Genomic DNA, 14,435 nt, shown 5'->3' with positions numbered 1-14,435 from the left:
TAGCCACAAAGAAGAACTGGCGAGTTTCATCAAAGCTCAGAAAAAGCAGGCATCTGTCACCCGAGCTCTGACCCGAGAGGTCAATGAAAGTGCACTTCCCCTGAGTGACATGCAAAAACGACCATTTTTTCCAAGTAATAAAGTTGCTGACTGAGCTCACACTTTATTTTCATTGCCAAAAATGCGCAATGGCTTGTGCTGCAACACCACGCATCTCACTGCAGGTCAGAAGTTTAGAGACATCTAGCTTTTAATGTAAATGAGCATCTCTTCTTTGCCATTTTTCCATAATGTACTTTAAAGAGTAATCAGGGTTATTTTGAGATCTCAAATGTAAATTTAAATATCAGTGATGGGAATAAAGCCAAGGGTCAAATACACATGAGCACATACACCAATAAGCCATAACATTATGACCATTATGATCTTGTTTCTACACTCATTGTCCATTTTATCAGCTCCACTTTCTGTATAGCTGCACTTTGTAGTTCTACAGACTGTAGTCCATCTGTTTCTCTGATACTTTGTTAGGCCCCTTTTACCCTGTTCTTCAGTGGTCAGGACCCCCATGGACCCTCACAGAGCAAGTAGTATTTGGGTGGTCATACTCAACACTGCAGTAACTCTGACATGGTGGTGGTGTGTTAGTGTGTGTTGCGCTGGTCTGAGTGGATCAGACACAGCAGCGCTGCTGGAGTTTTTAAACACCTCAGTGTCGCTGCTGGACTGAGAATAGTCCACCAACCAAAAATATCCAGCCAACAGCGTCCTGTGACCACTGATGAAGGACTAGAGGACGACCAGCACAAACTGTGCAGCAGCAGATGAGCTGCTACAAGGTACAGCTACAAGGTGGATCGACAAGGTAGGAGTGTCTAATAGAGTGGACAGTGAGTGGACACTGTGTTTAAAAACTCCAGCAGCATTGTATATATATATATATATATATATATATATATATATATATATATATATATATATATATATATATATATGACAGTGTACTAAGATATTCTGCCATAACTACTCTTTCAAAGTATTTTACCCATCGCTGTCCCCCACCCAAATAATACCTGCTCTATGATGCTCCTGAATAAATACAGAAACATCTAACACATTTAACAGGAATCTACTACCATAAGTGACCACTAATTATTAATGATTTACCAGAGTTCATCAAACATTTAAGTGACCTTGTTCAATGCACTGAAAAGATGATCATCAGCCTGAACATTTAACCAACTTTAGTCACCCATGTAGCACTTTCTGGAAAATGTTGATTTTTTGTTGCTTTCAGTGTTAATTTTAGTAAGTGTATTTATATATTACTTTAATTCTCCATATTTTTAGGTGTGCTTTTATTTTGTGTGGAAGCATCACCAATGAAAAGATATTAGTGTGCATATGGATGAGAAACTGATGAAACACTTGCACTTAAACACTGGCATATCAACACAGTGTGTCTACACTGAAACACAGCATATAATAAAAACAGAAAAAAATTGAAGGTGAATTACAGATTTTATTAAATATTGCTAAATTAATTTACAATCTCAACAGATCAGATATTCCTTAAAGCAGAATTAAGTATTCAGTAACACTGCTATTAATTCCTAATGTGCCTCTATGAAAATGTATATTTCTATACAAACTCAAGGAGTTGGCAGACATATATACATCTTTTAAAACAGGGATCAGAGAGAGAGAGACAGAAAGAGAGAGACAGAGAGAGATAGAGAGAGACAGAGAGAGCGAGAGAGAGCAAGACAGATACAACAGAGTTGAGTCGACCTGGGTTTGGTTTCTGATAAGCTTCAGCGAACAGCAATCGTGATGATATGGCAGTGCAAGTATCGTTTTGAGCACTCACTCTCTCTTGTATAGAAATTACATTGTGAAGCTTCTGCAAACGCGCCCTGCTCGGATAATATGAAGACAGTAATGAGGGAGGCTTTCTGCTCAAATGCTTGTGCATCCCCCCAGAGTAGTTCCTCACAGTAGCCCACCTCACAGCAGGCGCCAATGACCTTGACCAGAATAATGAGTCATACCATTTAAATACTCTACACAGTAACGTCCATTAGAATTAAGACATAAAAGCAAAGCTTACCAGTCTATATAATTTAGATGCTAATCTTATACTTGTACCACCTTGTAAAGCAAATTACCCTTAAGCCAGTTATTTCAACGACAGACAACGAAAGGAAAAGGGAAAAAAAAATAAAACAAAGTACACAGAACATAATGCGACAAAGAAAAATCATAAAACATCTGTTGTGCCATGACAATCCTTTAAACTTCATTTATATTTTATTTTGGAAATAAATAAATAAATAAGATAAGAAAAGAAAAAAAAAAAGGCCCATGACGAGACGAGCTATTAGAATTCTTGCTAACCTAACTATATGAACTTATGCCTCTACAGCATTCTAATAAGTCATGAATAATCATGAAGCCAAAGAGAGAAAGAAAGAGAAAGAAAACCCCTTCGACTTGGGAGATGATTATCGTCCCTTTAAGACACATCGTACAGCTCAATGAGGTTGCATATTAAAGTATTAATATTGCACAAAATACAAAAATAAGACATAAAATACTGCTTGCTATACCGGTTTGTAAATACAAAAAAAGATGCTTTTGCAGCACGTTTCCAAGCAGCATCTAACTAGTCACGTCATCCAGTACAGCCCGTCTATTCAAGTCCCGCCCTGCAAAGGCCATATGACCCAAATTCACTGCCATGTAGAAAACATTTGGCACCCCACTTTACAGAGGAAGAGAGAAAAGGAGTGATAAGAAGTTCCCCAGTGACCTAAACCTCTTTATTAAACATATTTCTTTTCCGGCAGGTAACTAGTTTTTCTATTGGAATGCCATAAACACACTCACCCACAATCACCCACACACACACTCACCCACCTCTCGCACACACACACTGGGATGTTAAGGGGAATCTGTGTGGACAGACAAGAGCTGTGCAGGTCCATGAGTAAGTGTGCAGCGCGGTTCAAGGCCAGTGCTGTAGCTCACACACACATGTATGCACTCAGGCAGGCTGCTGGGGGTTCACGTTCATGTGCTGGGGATGTCCCAGGAGCCCGATCCTCTGCTTCTGTTTTCGTTGCTCCGTCATCTGTTAGGACACACACACAAATTTTTAGCTTTTGTTCCCTTCCTCTGTCTCACTTTCCCCCCCCTCTACACACCAGGCATTTCCTGTGATGATGTATGTGCTAAATCCATTCTTCAATCCAAAAACAATGTGTGCTTGTTTGAGCCCTCGTCTGAATGACTGTTCCAGTGTTTTTATATATATATATATATATATATATATATAATTCTGTGTGTGTTTATATATATATATATATATATATATATATATATATATATATATATATATATATATATATATAAAAACATATTTTACTTTTAACGCAAGTCAATGGAACCAGACTTAGTTGCAAGTAATTTTGGGCCAATTAATTTGGTCAATTTATCATGAAATCTACACATAATCTACACATACACATGTACAATAACGTCAAAAACTGAAAAATGACAAAAACTGAGATTCAAGGTTTTGTGTGTGTGTGTATGTATATATGTATGTATGTATCTATGTGTTGTGTGTGCATATCGCCTTGCATCTCCATGTTTACCGTTTTTGACATAATTTGAAAATACATGTTACCCTTTACATTATAAATGAATTTTATGAAGAATGGATTAAAGGAAAGTAGGTTTTCTCTTTCTCCTGTAAAGTTACCATTTTGGAGATGATGTTTTGTTCCGACAACAGCGATTTTATATATGTGTGTGTGTGTGTATATATATATATATATATATATATATATATATACACACACACACACACACACACACACACACACACACACACACACACCCCAAACCTTTGTAAAATAACGAGACTCTTTTTTAGGTCTTGTAGGTTAGCCTTTTTACACACGCACACATGCAGACAGACAGACAGACAGACACACACACACATAAACACACACATATTTCCAGCGAAATTCAGCCTCCTGTCATTTCTAAAATCCCCTGAACTGACTCAACAACAGTTGCAAAAAATATGCCAAAAGCTAACACAACCACAGATCACACACATTAAAGTTAGCATCTACAGGAAGTAAGCTCTCTCATGTCACAAAATAAAGAGACGGTCATTAAAAGCATGAATAATCACCGCCACTTGACATTTCACGTTATCGGCTGTTAAAGATTCTGAAAGAGCGCAGCCCCAGTCTGGTTTCACCAGAAACAAACCAGGAGGGCTGGAAACCAGGAGGCTGGATTACCAGTTTTGAGAACTAGAACAGAAGTTTGAAAGCCCACATCAAGTTAGCTTGAAAAGCAGAAGAGCGTTCTTCTGTGACTGACAGACTTTCAGACCAGGGCTCTAACAGGGCTCTATCCAGATCTGGTTCAGCAATGATAATTAATAGCAATTACGACTTTTATGAAGCCATCTAACATAAAGAGTTAAATACAGAAGAACTATTTTCTTGTTTAAGCCAAACTGAAAATGAAGAGCTCAACAACAACCACTTTAATCACTTTAATCATAAAGTTGTATATGTGCTGCTGTAATTTCAGCGGCGTGAGGTGTGTAGGTTGTGGGAATGTTTCGAAAATTCAAAGCCATAATCAGGGATTTGAAAACAGCAAAGGGACAGGCCTGGAACAGAAATACGGTGCCCAAATATCCCTAAGCATCACTCAAGGCTATAAACAACACTCCGTCACCTTTCAAACAAAGCAGATATTCTGCCGTTTCAGATGATGTCCAAAATCATTCATAGATAGGGCTTCTTTAGGTGTGCCAGTAGATTAAATCCTCTCTGTCTAATTTTAATGCACTGTTCATGGGCTTTTAGCATATTAAAACTTCATAGGCTTTCAAGATATTAAAAGGCTGTACTGAATGAGAGGATTTACTCTAATTAGCCTTCAGAAAATGTAATAACCTGCCAGGGTTTGTTTCTTAAAGCAATCAACAACATTCAACATGCATCAACATGTCTTTTTATCCGGTTTAAGGTTATTTTTTAGGTCAGTATCTGATGCTACTAATGCACAGGCTTTAGAATATTCTAGATTACCTGCCTTTGTATATATATTCTCTGTATATCCTGCATACATAATAACTAATACCTCAACCAGACCTATTTTTCTCATTTTAATATTCAAGTTAATACATATATTCAAGTTAATTGTGGCTAAAGCATGATATATGCATACATATTCCAGAAAAAATGTACTAGTATGTGGAATTCAATGCAGAATGTTGTTGTATTTGTGTAAAAGTGAAAGGTGGCGGTTTTTTTTTGGATTGTTACTTCACCTTCTTTCAGGAACCCAAATGGTCATTTCCCCGTCTGGGACCGAGTCAAAAGAGGTTCTAGTTCCTCTTAGACACTTCTCATTTACAAGTCTCTTGATCACCAGATATACACACATTTTTTTTCTCTCGTTTTTTTTTACAAGAAACTTTCACATTTCCAATGTATTTTACTTGAATAAAAACATCACTTTCGTCAACGGATCACCTGCAGCTTTCATTTAGATTCAATCATCTCCGCCTGCGATGCTATTTATGTGTGGAAACAAACCGAGCTGGTTCGGAGAACTTTGTCTGGACTACAATAAGAGCTGATTCAGAATGAAACAACACTTGGCCTCGTGACGTAGGTGAAAGATCATCTTTGTACCACATGGGTTTGTTGCGCTGATCACAGATATGATCACAGACAGATGAGAGAGACAGAAAGAGAGAGAGAGAGAGAGAGAGAGAGAGAGAGAGAGAGAGAGAGAGAGAGAGAGAGAGAGAGAGAAAGAGACAGAGAGAGAGAGAGAGAGAGAGAGAGAGAGAGAGAGTGACTCATTGCCCTTTGCACTAATTAAGCTACTTTAGAAAACTCAACGACCTTCGTTCTTAAACCAGAGTTAAACGTACAGCACTGGACCTGAAAAGTCCCTGACCGTATGAATCAAACCTTCAATACACATCAGCTTTATATGTGCAGTGAGCATGACTTTCAGCTCAAAAGGAAACTCACCCCAAGGCCCTGAGTGTACATGATTCAAATAAATCAGCTGCTTGGTTTTGGTTCGGTTCATATTACAAACAGGTTGGTAAAACATTCCTATATGCTGTTCATTTCTGAGCAGTAAGGGGTTTAACATGAACCTTTTCCCCAACTTGCCTGATTGAGCAAATATACCTAAAGTTTACAGTCCTGAAAGGAGTTAATTTAGTCAGATCTGATTTTCGCTTATAAAGACATATTTTAAAATAAGTACATGCAGATACAACATTCTTTCAGGGAAACCAATTAATCCTTATGCTATTAATCATTTTTGTTATTAAATATTCACTCTTACTCGAGTGCAAAACTAGAGTCATGTCATACAGCAGAAGTTATCAGTATACTTGTGTGCTTTATATTTGCAAAGAGCTCTTGTGTAGTCATATTTACTGTTAATTGCGTGAGAGAAAGAGAGAATAGAAGCGAATGGGTGTATATCTTGTATTATGAAGTAAAACTGCTCTTAGATGTTAACATTTTATGCATTTGTGACAAGATAACATTTTCCATAACAATCTAGGAAATGCTTTCTATAAATGGCAGGACTTCTGTTTTGTCTGCCTTGTTAGGTTGAGGCCTACAAAATACAAAGCTTCTTCAATATGGATAGGTGAAAATGAACCCAGAGGAAATTAAATAAAAAGTCAATTCTCAATTGCTTTGGCTCATGCCAATGAGTTACTGGCATGGTCAGTGATGCCTTGTGCTACAAATGATTACCAACAAACAAGTTAGCTAGTTAGCTAGATTTAACGTGACTGCTATACTTAATGGCAGATTACACCCTTTTCCATTACGAAGAGGTGGAATGAGAAAGATATATGAAAAGGTAACAGACACAAAAGCTAATCGAGGCAGTATCAAGTTTGTTGTTGATATGTTGTCCCGAAAACGTCAAAACATCAGACCTCCCAACCGATTTTCGCTGCTGCTGTCCTGGGTCCATATTACAGAAAAGTCTGAAATCTTATCTGTTCAGTCCCCGTAACAGCTTTAGCTAGGACTGAACTCAGGACAGAAGCTATTACAGATCAACAGTTCTTAAGTTCATAATCTTGTTCATCAACTCCAGATAAGAAAGCAGCATTACAGAAAAATCCTAACTAGACTACAGCTCCTAAATACAGTCCTAACTTTAAGATAAACCCCAGAGCGCATTAACTTCTGTTTTAACCTACATACATGTACAGTATTACACGGTATTACAGTGATGGTGGTGAATAATGAGGAGGCGGAGGTGAACGTGTGACTGTTCACTAGGAGGAATAACGTTAGCGCGCTCGGCTAAAGCATTTGGGAAATGAAACTGAAACTGAGTAAAGGTGACACTCTAATAAACAGCACAAAGTACTAAAACAATATTATTAACATTCAATTTATCATGCTTTAGTTTTATTTGACAGTTTTTACATAAGTAACAGTAGCTAACATTAGCTGTGTGGCTAACTAATTTCATTACATGTTTACATTTTAGCTGTGCGCATATGGTCGGTTGCTAGGTAACAGACATGACAGTTGATTGTCGCCTTTGTTAGGTTAAGATTTCGTAACTTGAGATAAGACACTGTGAGATAAGATTCCTAAATCTAAATAAGATTTGCTTCTGTAATACAAATTTGTGAAAAATCTTATGTTGACCTGTCAGTTTTTAAGTTAAGACAAAATGATAGAAGTTTCTGCCATATGGCCCCTGACCTAGTATTTTTCTTGCATCGAGTAACTGTTATTGTTGGCAGCACCTGTGTCATCCTTTGGGTGTTTTGAGTGTTTTTCCACGGCACCGAGGCCAGTCTTAACTGGCTCTCTCACCTGTTCCTTTAGTTCGGTCAACTGGCTGGACAAGTTGGAGACCAGTTTCATGGTGGACTCCAGCTTCTCCTGCAGATTCCTGATCTCATTTTGCTCGCCCTCTGCATCACTGCTCACCAGTGACATTGCCCGCATCCGTGGAAACCAGTCGAGGTTGTGCTCCTGTTAGAACAATTAGAACACCTTTAAAATCTCATACATGCATTTCACACAAAGAGAAAATCAACAACTGACAGGACTACATTTTCATGTACACAATAGTCTTATTCAAAGAACTTGCACAGCAACATAGGCTGATTAATCACAATGTGGAACGTGTTGGCAGAGTAAACAGTTCCTGTCTGTTTAAAAATATGAGCTCTCTTTTCATCCATCCATCCATCTAAATATCTCATTAAGACTATTTCTAAGAAAATGTTTAACCTAAGGTCATCTCTTTCTCCCTCTAGAAAGACTAAGCCCTTTCATCCTTTGCCACTCCTGTCTGTTTTTGTGGTATAAAGCTGTCATAACATGTACAACATTGCAGAAAGTGTAAGTCAACGAAGAGTTTAAACACAATTCTTTTTTAAAGTGTTTGGTCGATTTAAGCCTGGAACACATACTGTACTCTGAAGCTATGCTTGAGTCAACTAAGGCCTAAATTGGACCATGACATTCGAACTTTGCTGTTTACATGATTATACAGTATACTAGGCAAACCAGCACTCCTAAGTCTCTAAGGCTATGTTGATATTACAAGCATCATTGCTCAAATCTCATTTTTTGCTCAGACCTGATCTCTCACGTGATGATTCACACTTGTTAAGTGACTCAAATCGGTCATTAATGTGAACGAACCGGCATCCTAAAATTACCTGCATGCACACATCCTCCCGAGTAATGTCACATAAATGAATCATGAGTGTCATGAACAGCAAACAAACTAACGAGCAGAACGGGCCTCTGGTGCGAAGACAATTAACTCTGAACAGCTCTCAGCTTCATTATTAGAGCGAGACGAAGGCGAAAAGGGTGAAATGTGATGTCTTTCCACTGTTTACAGGTTTTTGGCACTGCTGCCGTGCCGTGCACGCATAGTGGTAAAAAAAGACATCAACTCTGCTCTAAGTGCTCTTATTAAGGTCTCAAAGCCACGAATCATATACGTATCTGATCTAGGGCCACATATGAAAGTGGCTCAGGTCGAATTTGAAAAGAATTGTATGCATCCATACATCTCTGAAAAAATATCACATTAGGGCAAAAAAAAAAACAACTGATTTATGCCACGTCAACCTGGTAAAGTGAACTATGTAAACAGTTTATCCTGGATATCATAAGAACAAACCTCTATTATAATTTCTATTGTTGATAATACCAACCAATTCGTTTATATTCAGTCAAACTGTTTTGTCTTCTAGGGATGTTCAGCTTCACTTAGCTACAGCGAGCCACGTTTTTTGCTAAGTTTCACAAACAGCATTCTTTTGAATTTAAAAAGTGATGCCAATGGCACTCTTAGTAATTATTTTTAATCGCTCTCTTTTTGAACTAATTAGGTTATCTTTGTCTTTTGTCTGTAAGTGGATCCCCTCTGACATCAAACTCTGTTGTGTAATTTAATTATGGCACGGGAAATGACTTATCAAGAGTCACATGAGTCTTTGGAAAGCGTCCCCTAACACAGCCTGCAGTGTGTCCTTCACCTCCTTACCGAGTTCCTTTCCATCTAGCAGTGGAATTTCACAGATTACTCCTCCTAATTACATCAAATTAAATATCCAGGAAAACACTTTATGTCCCTGCTTCACATCCAGACGTAATCAAGCATGAATTTTGCCCTCGTGGACCTTTGGGTCATAATGTGAGATATAGTTCTCCTTTGGGAAATCACCGTCTCTTATGAGGGGGGGCCAAAACACAAAGCAATGTGGCTTCTTTATGAGACTTGTGCACGGCTTGGCAAGCGTACTTCCTGTTGATCTCTTAACAGTGTTTTGGCTCTCCACACTGTGAGTGAATAAATCTCTCTTACCGGCAGTGACCTTCCTACTGCCAAGGACCGAAAAATTGCCATGCGCCTTCAAAAATTTTATCTATGTAATGGAATTAAAGATATCTTTAAAGAACTCATAAAAGATTTCCGCCTCATTGGAGCAACAGGACATAGCAACTGATGGAGCAGGACACTCGCTTCTGCTCGTGACGTAAAAGGCAAACGTCACTGTTTTAGTTCACGTGAGCTGTGCTAAATGACCGCAGAGCAGTCCAGATGTGTGCAGATCCAGGGTCTATGCTGACATTAATGGAAAGCATAGTGCGAAGGGAAAAAGAATGTTAATAATGAACTGACTGAAAATGTCTGGCGGGAAGTAAATATGGAAACCCATGTGATATACGTCTCTATGTAATAGACAGAGAAACCCATGTAATATATGTACAATATACTTACATATCACTGCTGTCATTTTCCAGTTTTGACATAATTTGAAACTCTCTGTCGTCCTTTACATTGTGTGTAAATTTCATGATGAATGGACCAAATTAAATGAAATTACTTGGAAAACATTTTGGTTCAGCTGACTTACATTAAAATTAAAGTATATTTTTGCCTTATTCTGTAAAAGTTACCATTTTGGAGAAATAAGGTTTTGTTCCAACAACAGCGATATGTTTTAAAGAACCTGTCCCATCCTAAACAAAACCAATACACAGGTAACACCATTATGCAATAAATACCAGAAGGAATTAGGCACCTATATACAATACATTTGCAGTACAGATTAATCTTGAAAGCAGTTTTTGTTTGTTTTCCCTCTACATCCTAACAAATACAAAGCTGTGAGTTTCAGTATGAATTATTTGAAAAGCTGTTACTTCTTGCAATAAGATGTATTCTGAAGGAGAGGGGATCCATAAACTTGCTGAACGATGCTGAAGGGAAATAAAACTGTTTTTAAAACGTACAGTCATCGGTGCTTTATTTATTTATTTTTTTGCCTGACAGACTACAGAGAGAGTGACATCGTTCTTTGCAGTCACAATAAAATCAATAAAATAGTCCCTCTTATTGCTCACTTCTCACTTTTTCTTCTGTTTAGCGTCTCCCTCCCCTTCCATTTCCCTCCTGTCTTTTTATTATTTTTATTATTATTATTATTATTATATGAACTATTACGGGTATCAAACTCTGGTCTTCAAGTCCAGTAGAGACAGATGGTTTCACTCTCTTGCTTTCTTGATTATCAACTCAACAACTAAACTGACCGACTTAACTATCAAACTTATTATGGTAGGATTCCTCAGACAAGTCCAGACACTCAACACTGGGCAAATTTAAACTTAAATATGAGATGACTAATTATAATTGTCATTTTCTCTCATTATCTCATCCTCAAGACACAAACAACAACAGAAAAACCTCCATATGACAGATATGAATTCTATTCCTCAAGACACCCACCAATGCCACCTCCCAAGCCCCAACCCAATTTTCAGGAAAGAGATTATGTAATAGCTCTTATTGAAGCTCTTAAAGCTTCGCGTAAGTAACGTCAGATACACTGCCAAAGCCATAGTAAATTTATGCCATTAATACAGATGTTTTTAGATTTTTATGCCATAAGGAGCTACAAGCTGGGAGTCAGCTAATACAGCGATACATAGGAGCGTGTGTGGCTGGATTTTCCAGTCTAACCTTACTCTCTGTAGACACTGAAACAGACAAGGAGAAGCAGAATCCAGCACTTTACATGATGGAGTCTTAAGTAGTGGGTATACTCCGACTAGCTGACCTGACTATTGTTGGTAAAACTAGCCTAGCTACTTCATAACTAAATCACTTGCTAACTATATAAGAGCCTATTACCCAATAACAATATATCTATACTGTAATGTCACTTCAAGTGTAAAGTTCAATGTCTTAATTTAAATAACTATGCTGATTATGCTTTTTCTACTATTAATTAAAGAGCCAATTTAAATATAACCCTCAAGGCTGATTAGAATATTGGCTGCTAGCATTAATTAAACTCCTAGTGATCAGTCGAGCACTGTGCAGATGTGCGCCCACAAGGGTACTCTCACTGTGTTTCTCTGCAGAACTTGAATTCTGCAAGACTTTAAGACTCTAAGACTTTAAGAAGTGTTTATTTTTTTCATGCATTTTTATCACAACTTTTAGTAGATTTTGTTTAAAATTTGTCAGCCAAATTTGACTGAATTAGGCAGAGTTTCATGTTTTGGCTGTTCCCAAGGGTCAGGGCTATAACAAGTAAGGCTATAATAAAATTTACTACACTGTGAGAGTCTCGTGAGCTGTGCCAAATCCGTGACAGCTGTGTGCTAATAGTCAGAAGCCAGTATTTGACTTGATAAACTCCAAAATGGTAACTTTACAGGAGAGGGAAAAATACTTTTAATCTAAGTCAATGGAAGCAGACTTTTCTACAAGTCATTACACAAGTCTGACAGCAGCGATATTCTGAAGAAGCTTTCTGTCTTGTCATATAGCTATAATAAAAAGCTTTTTAAAATGGGAGAGCCCTTTCTTCAGGGTCAAATTAGACAAATGCGATTTTTTAAATGATTAATCTCTTTGCTTTGTGTTGATAAATAATAACAGCAGCCCTACTTCTAATACTGTTTACACCCACTTCAACCCAAAACAAATAATAGTGCAACTAAAAAAGGAGAAATACTTAAAATGACTAGTAGGCTTCACAAAAGCTGGATAGAAAATAAGGTTTTGTACAATTTACTTCATATTCAAGTTTCACTATTGAAAGAGGGCACCCTGCAATAAGAGACAACTTGAATGATTTGATGTATTTTTATCTGTAGTTACATGTATTTGAATAATTATAATAGACAGAAGTTTTCATACCACTTACAGCTAAAATTTATTGTGCACAGTTATTTTTCACCAAAAAACACTGCTTTTTAAATGGAAACAGGGTCAAATTTGAACACGTTTGCTAATTCACGATTAACAAAACAACATAATGTGATTCATCAGAATCGATTATTTAAATCACTTTATAGCTCTTTACAGCCAGTCTGATCGGGGCATGAAGGTACATCTGTAAGATGTAGAGAAGTCCCCTTCTCTCAACATGCAGATACACGCACTCGCACACAGGGAAATCACGCAGTCAGTGATGCATAGTCGCTTACACTAATTCTGAGAATAGAAGAGGAGTGTGTGCGCATGTGTCTGTGTGTTTTTGTTCACTTCCTGTGCATGCACGCACACACACGCGCACACACACACAGGAGTTTGTGTTTATTGCCGCCCACTGATGTGTCTGGCTTCATCCAGCTGTCAGCTAGCCTAGTCATCTCAACCACAGCCACCTACATCGCCAGCCTTATCAGCTCTGCACCACCACACCTTCAAACAAACCTTTGCTTCTCTACAGTTTCTTTATTTATTTATGCATTCATTCATTCCATTCAACTCATTTTATCCATTATGAAGCTATCATTCAGATTTACATGTCATGCATCTGGATGTAACTGCTAACTTCAAGTCTCATAAAGCAAACATTTTGTTTGATGAGGCTTTAAAGGGTTTGCCGCTTCCTCCGTACAAGTCGTCCGCAAGAGTGTTTTCCTTTTGACTTCCTACAGCTTATAATGCGGCTACAACACTTATTACTTACAATGACTAACAAAAGCAGTTTGAAAGCTACAGACGTCTTTACGTTTAATGTTTTCACCATTTGAAAATGTTCCACCCCAAATTAAAGAAACCGTCAGTGATGTTTAAACATATTTCTCCTTAGTTATTTGAATATTTGTAACAGACCTATAAAAGACGGTTTTGTGTGAAATAGTTTAATAGCATACTGATTTACAGCAAAATGGGCCTTGGGTAAAACTGCTATTGCTACTTTCACTTAGCACTGCTGGTCGTTCTGGATAAATCTGTCGCAGTAAATGTAACGTTTCAGTTGTCTAAAAATTTCATGTTAAGCCTAAAATAAGACGCATTTTGGTCATTTCACTTGCGGCTAATCTGGAAAGTTTTTATTTTATTTTATTTTGACTGTTCTAAAACAGGACATTTGCACAAGGGTCATTTTGACTGTTAGTAAATAAAACAAAAAATCCCCAGGTCCTTTAAGACTGCAACTCACTCATGCATAGAAATCAGCAGAGTGTGATAACTGTCTCAATTCTTTTTTGTTATCAGCTACCAATGGTCATGGTTCTGTCTGTCCCAAGTAAAAGGTCGGGACAAACCTCCAGCTCTCACGCTTTGTTCATGGATAGTACCGGTGTTTTACATGACAACTACTACAAGGGGGGCACTCTCAGGGCCTCTTACGCCTTCAGATAAGACCGAATGATTTCTGTGAAATAAAAAAGAAAATGTCTGTAATTTATTTATTTCATATAATTATATAATTATCACCCCGTTGTATTTAATCCCTTCAAATATGGTCATATTCTTACTTCAAGTTTAGATTTTGGTTGGAAACATAAGGGATACATTCTTGAAATGGTGGTATATTTGTATATACAGCTGAA

General features: G+C 37.6%; 1 protein-coding gene across 22 annotated transcripts in view; it reads right to left on the bottom strand.

Moving 5' to 3' along the window:
- Positions 1–1,502: 1,502 nt before the first annotated feature.
- Positions 1,503–14,435, bottom strand: part of itpr1b (inositol 1,4,5-trisphosphate receptor, type 1b) — a 173,487-nt gene continuing 160,554 nt past the window's right edge. For all 22 annotated transcript variants that reach the window (XM_017710893.2, XM_017710939.2, XM_017710902.2 and 19 more), the window contains 2 exons: positions 7,920–8,081; positions 1,503–3,133 (listed from right to left, as the gene is read on the bottom strand). In XM_017710893.2, coding sequence (XP_017566382.1) covers positions 3,047–3,133; positions 7,920–8,081 — 249 coding nt within the window. In that variant the 3' untranslated portion in view covers positions 1,503–3,046. The remainder of the gene's footprint in view (positions 3,134–7,919; positions 8,082–14,435) is intronic.

Source organism: Pygocentrus nattereri, chromosome 21 (genome assembly GCF_015220715.1).
Source record: "Pygocentrus nattereri isolate fPygNat1 chromosome 21, fPygNat1.pri, whole genome shotgun sequence".
Taxonomy (NCBI): domain Eukaryota; kingdom Metazoa; phylum Chordata; class Actinopteri; order Characiformes; family Serrasalmidae; genus Pygocentrus; species Pygocentrus nattereri.
This window is presented reverse-complemented; position numbering and strand designations above follow the sequence as displayed.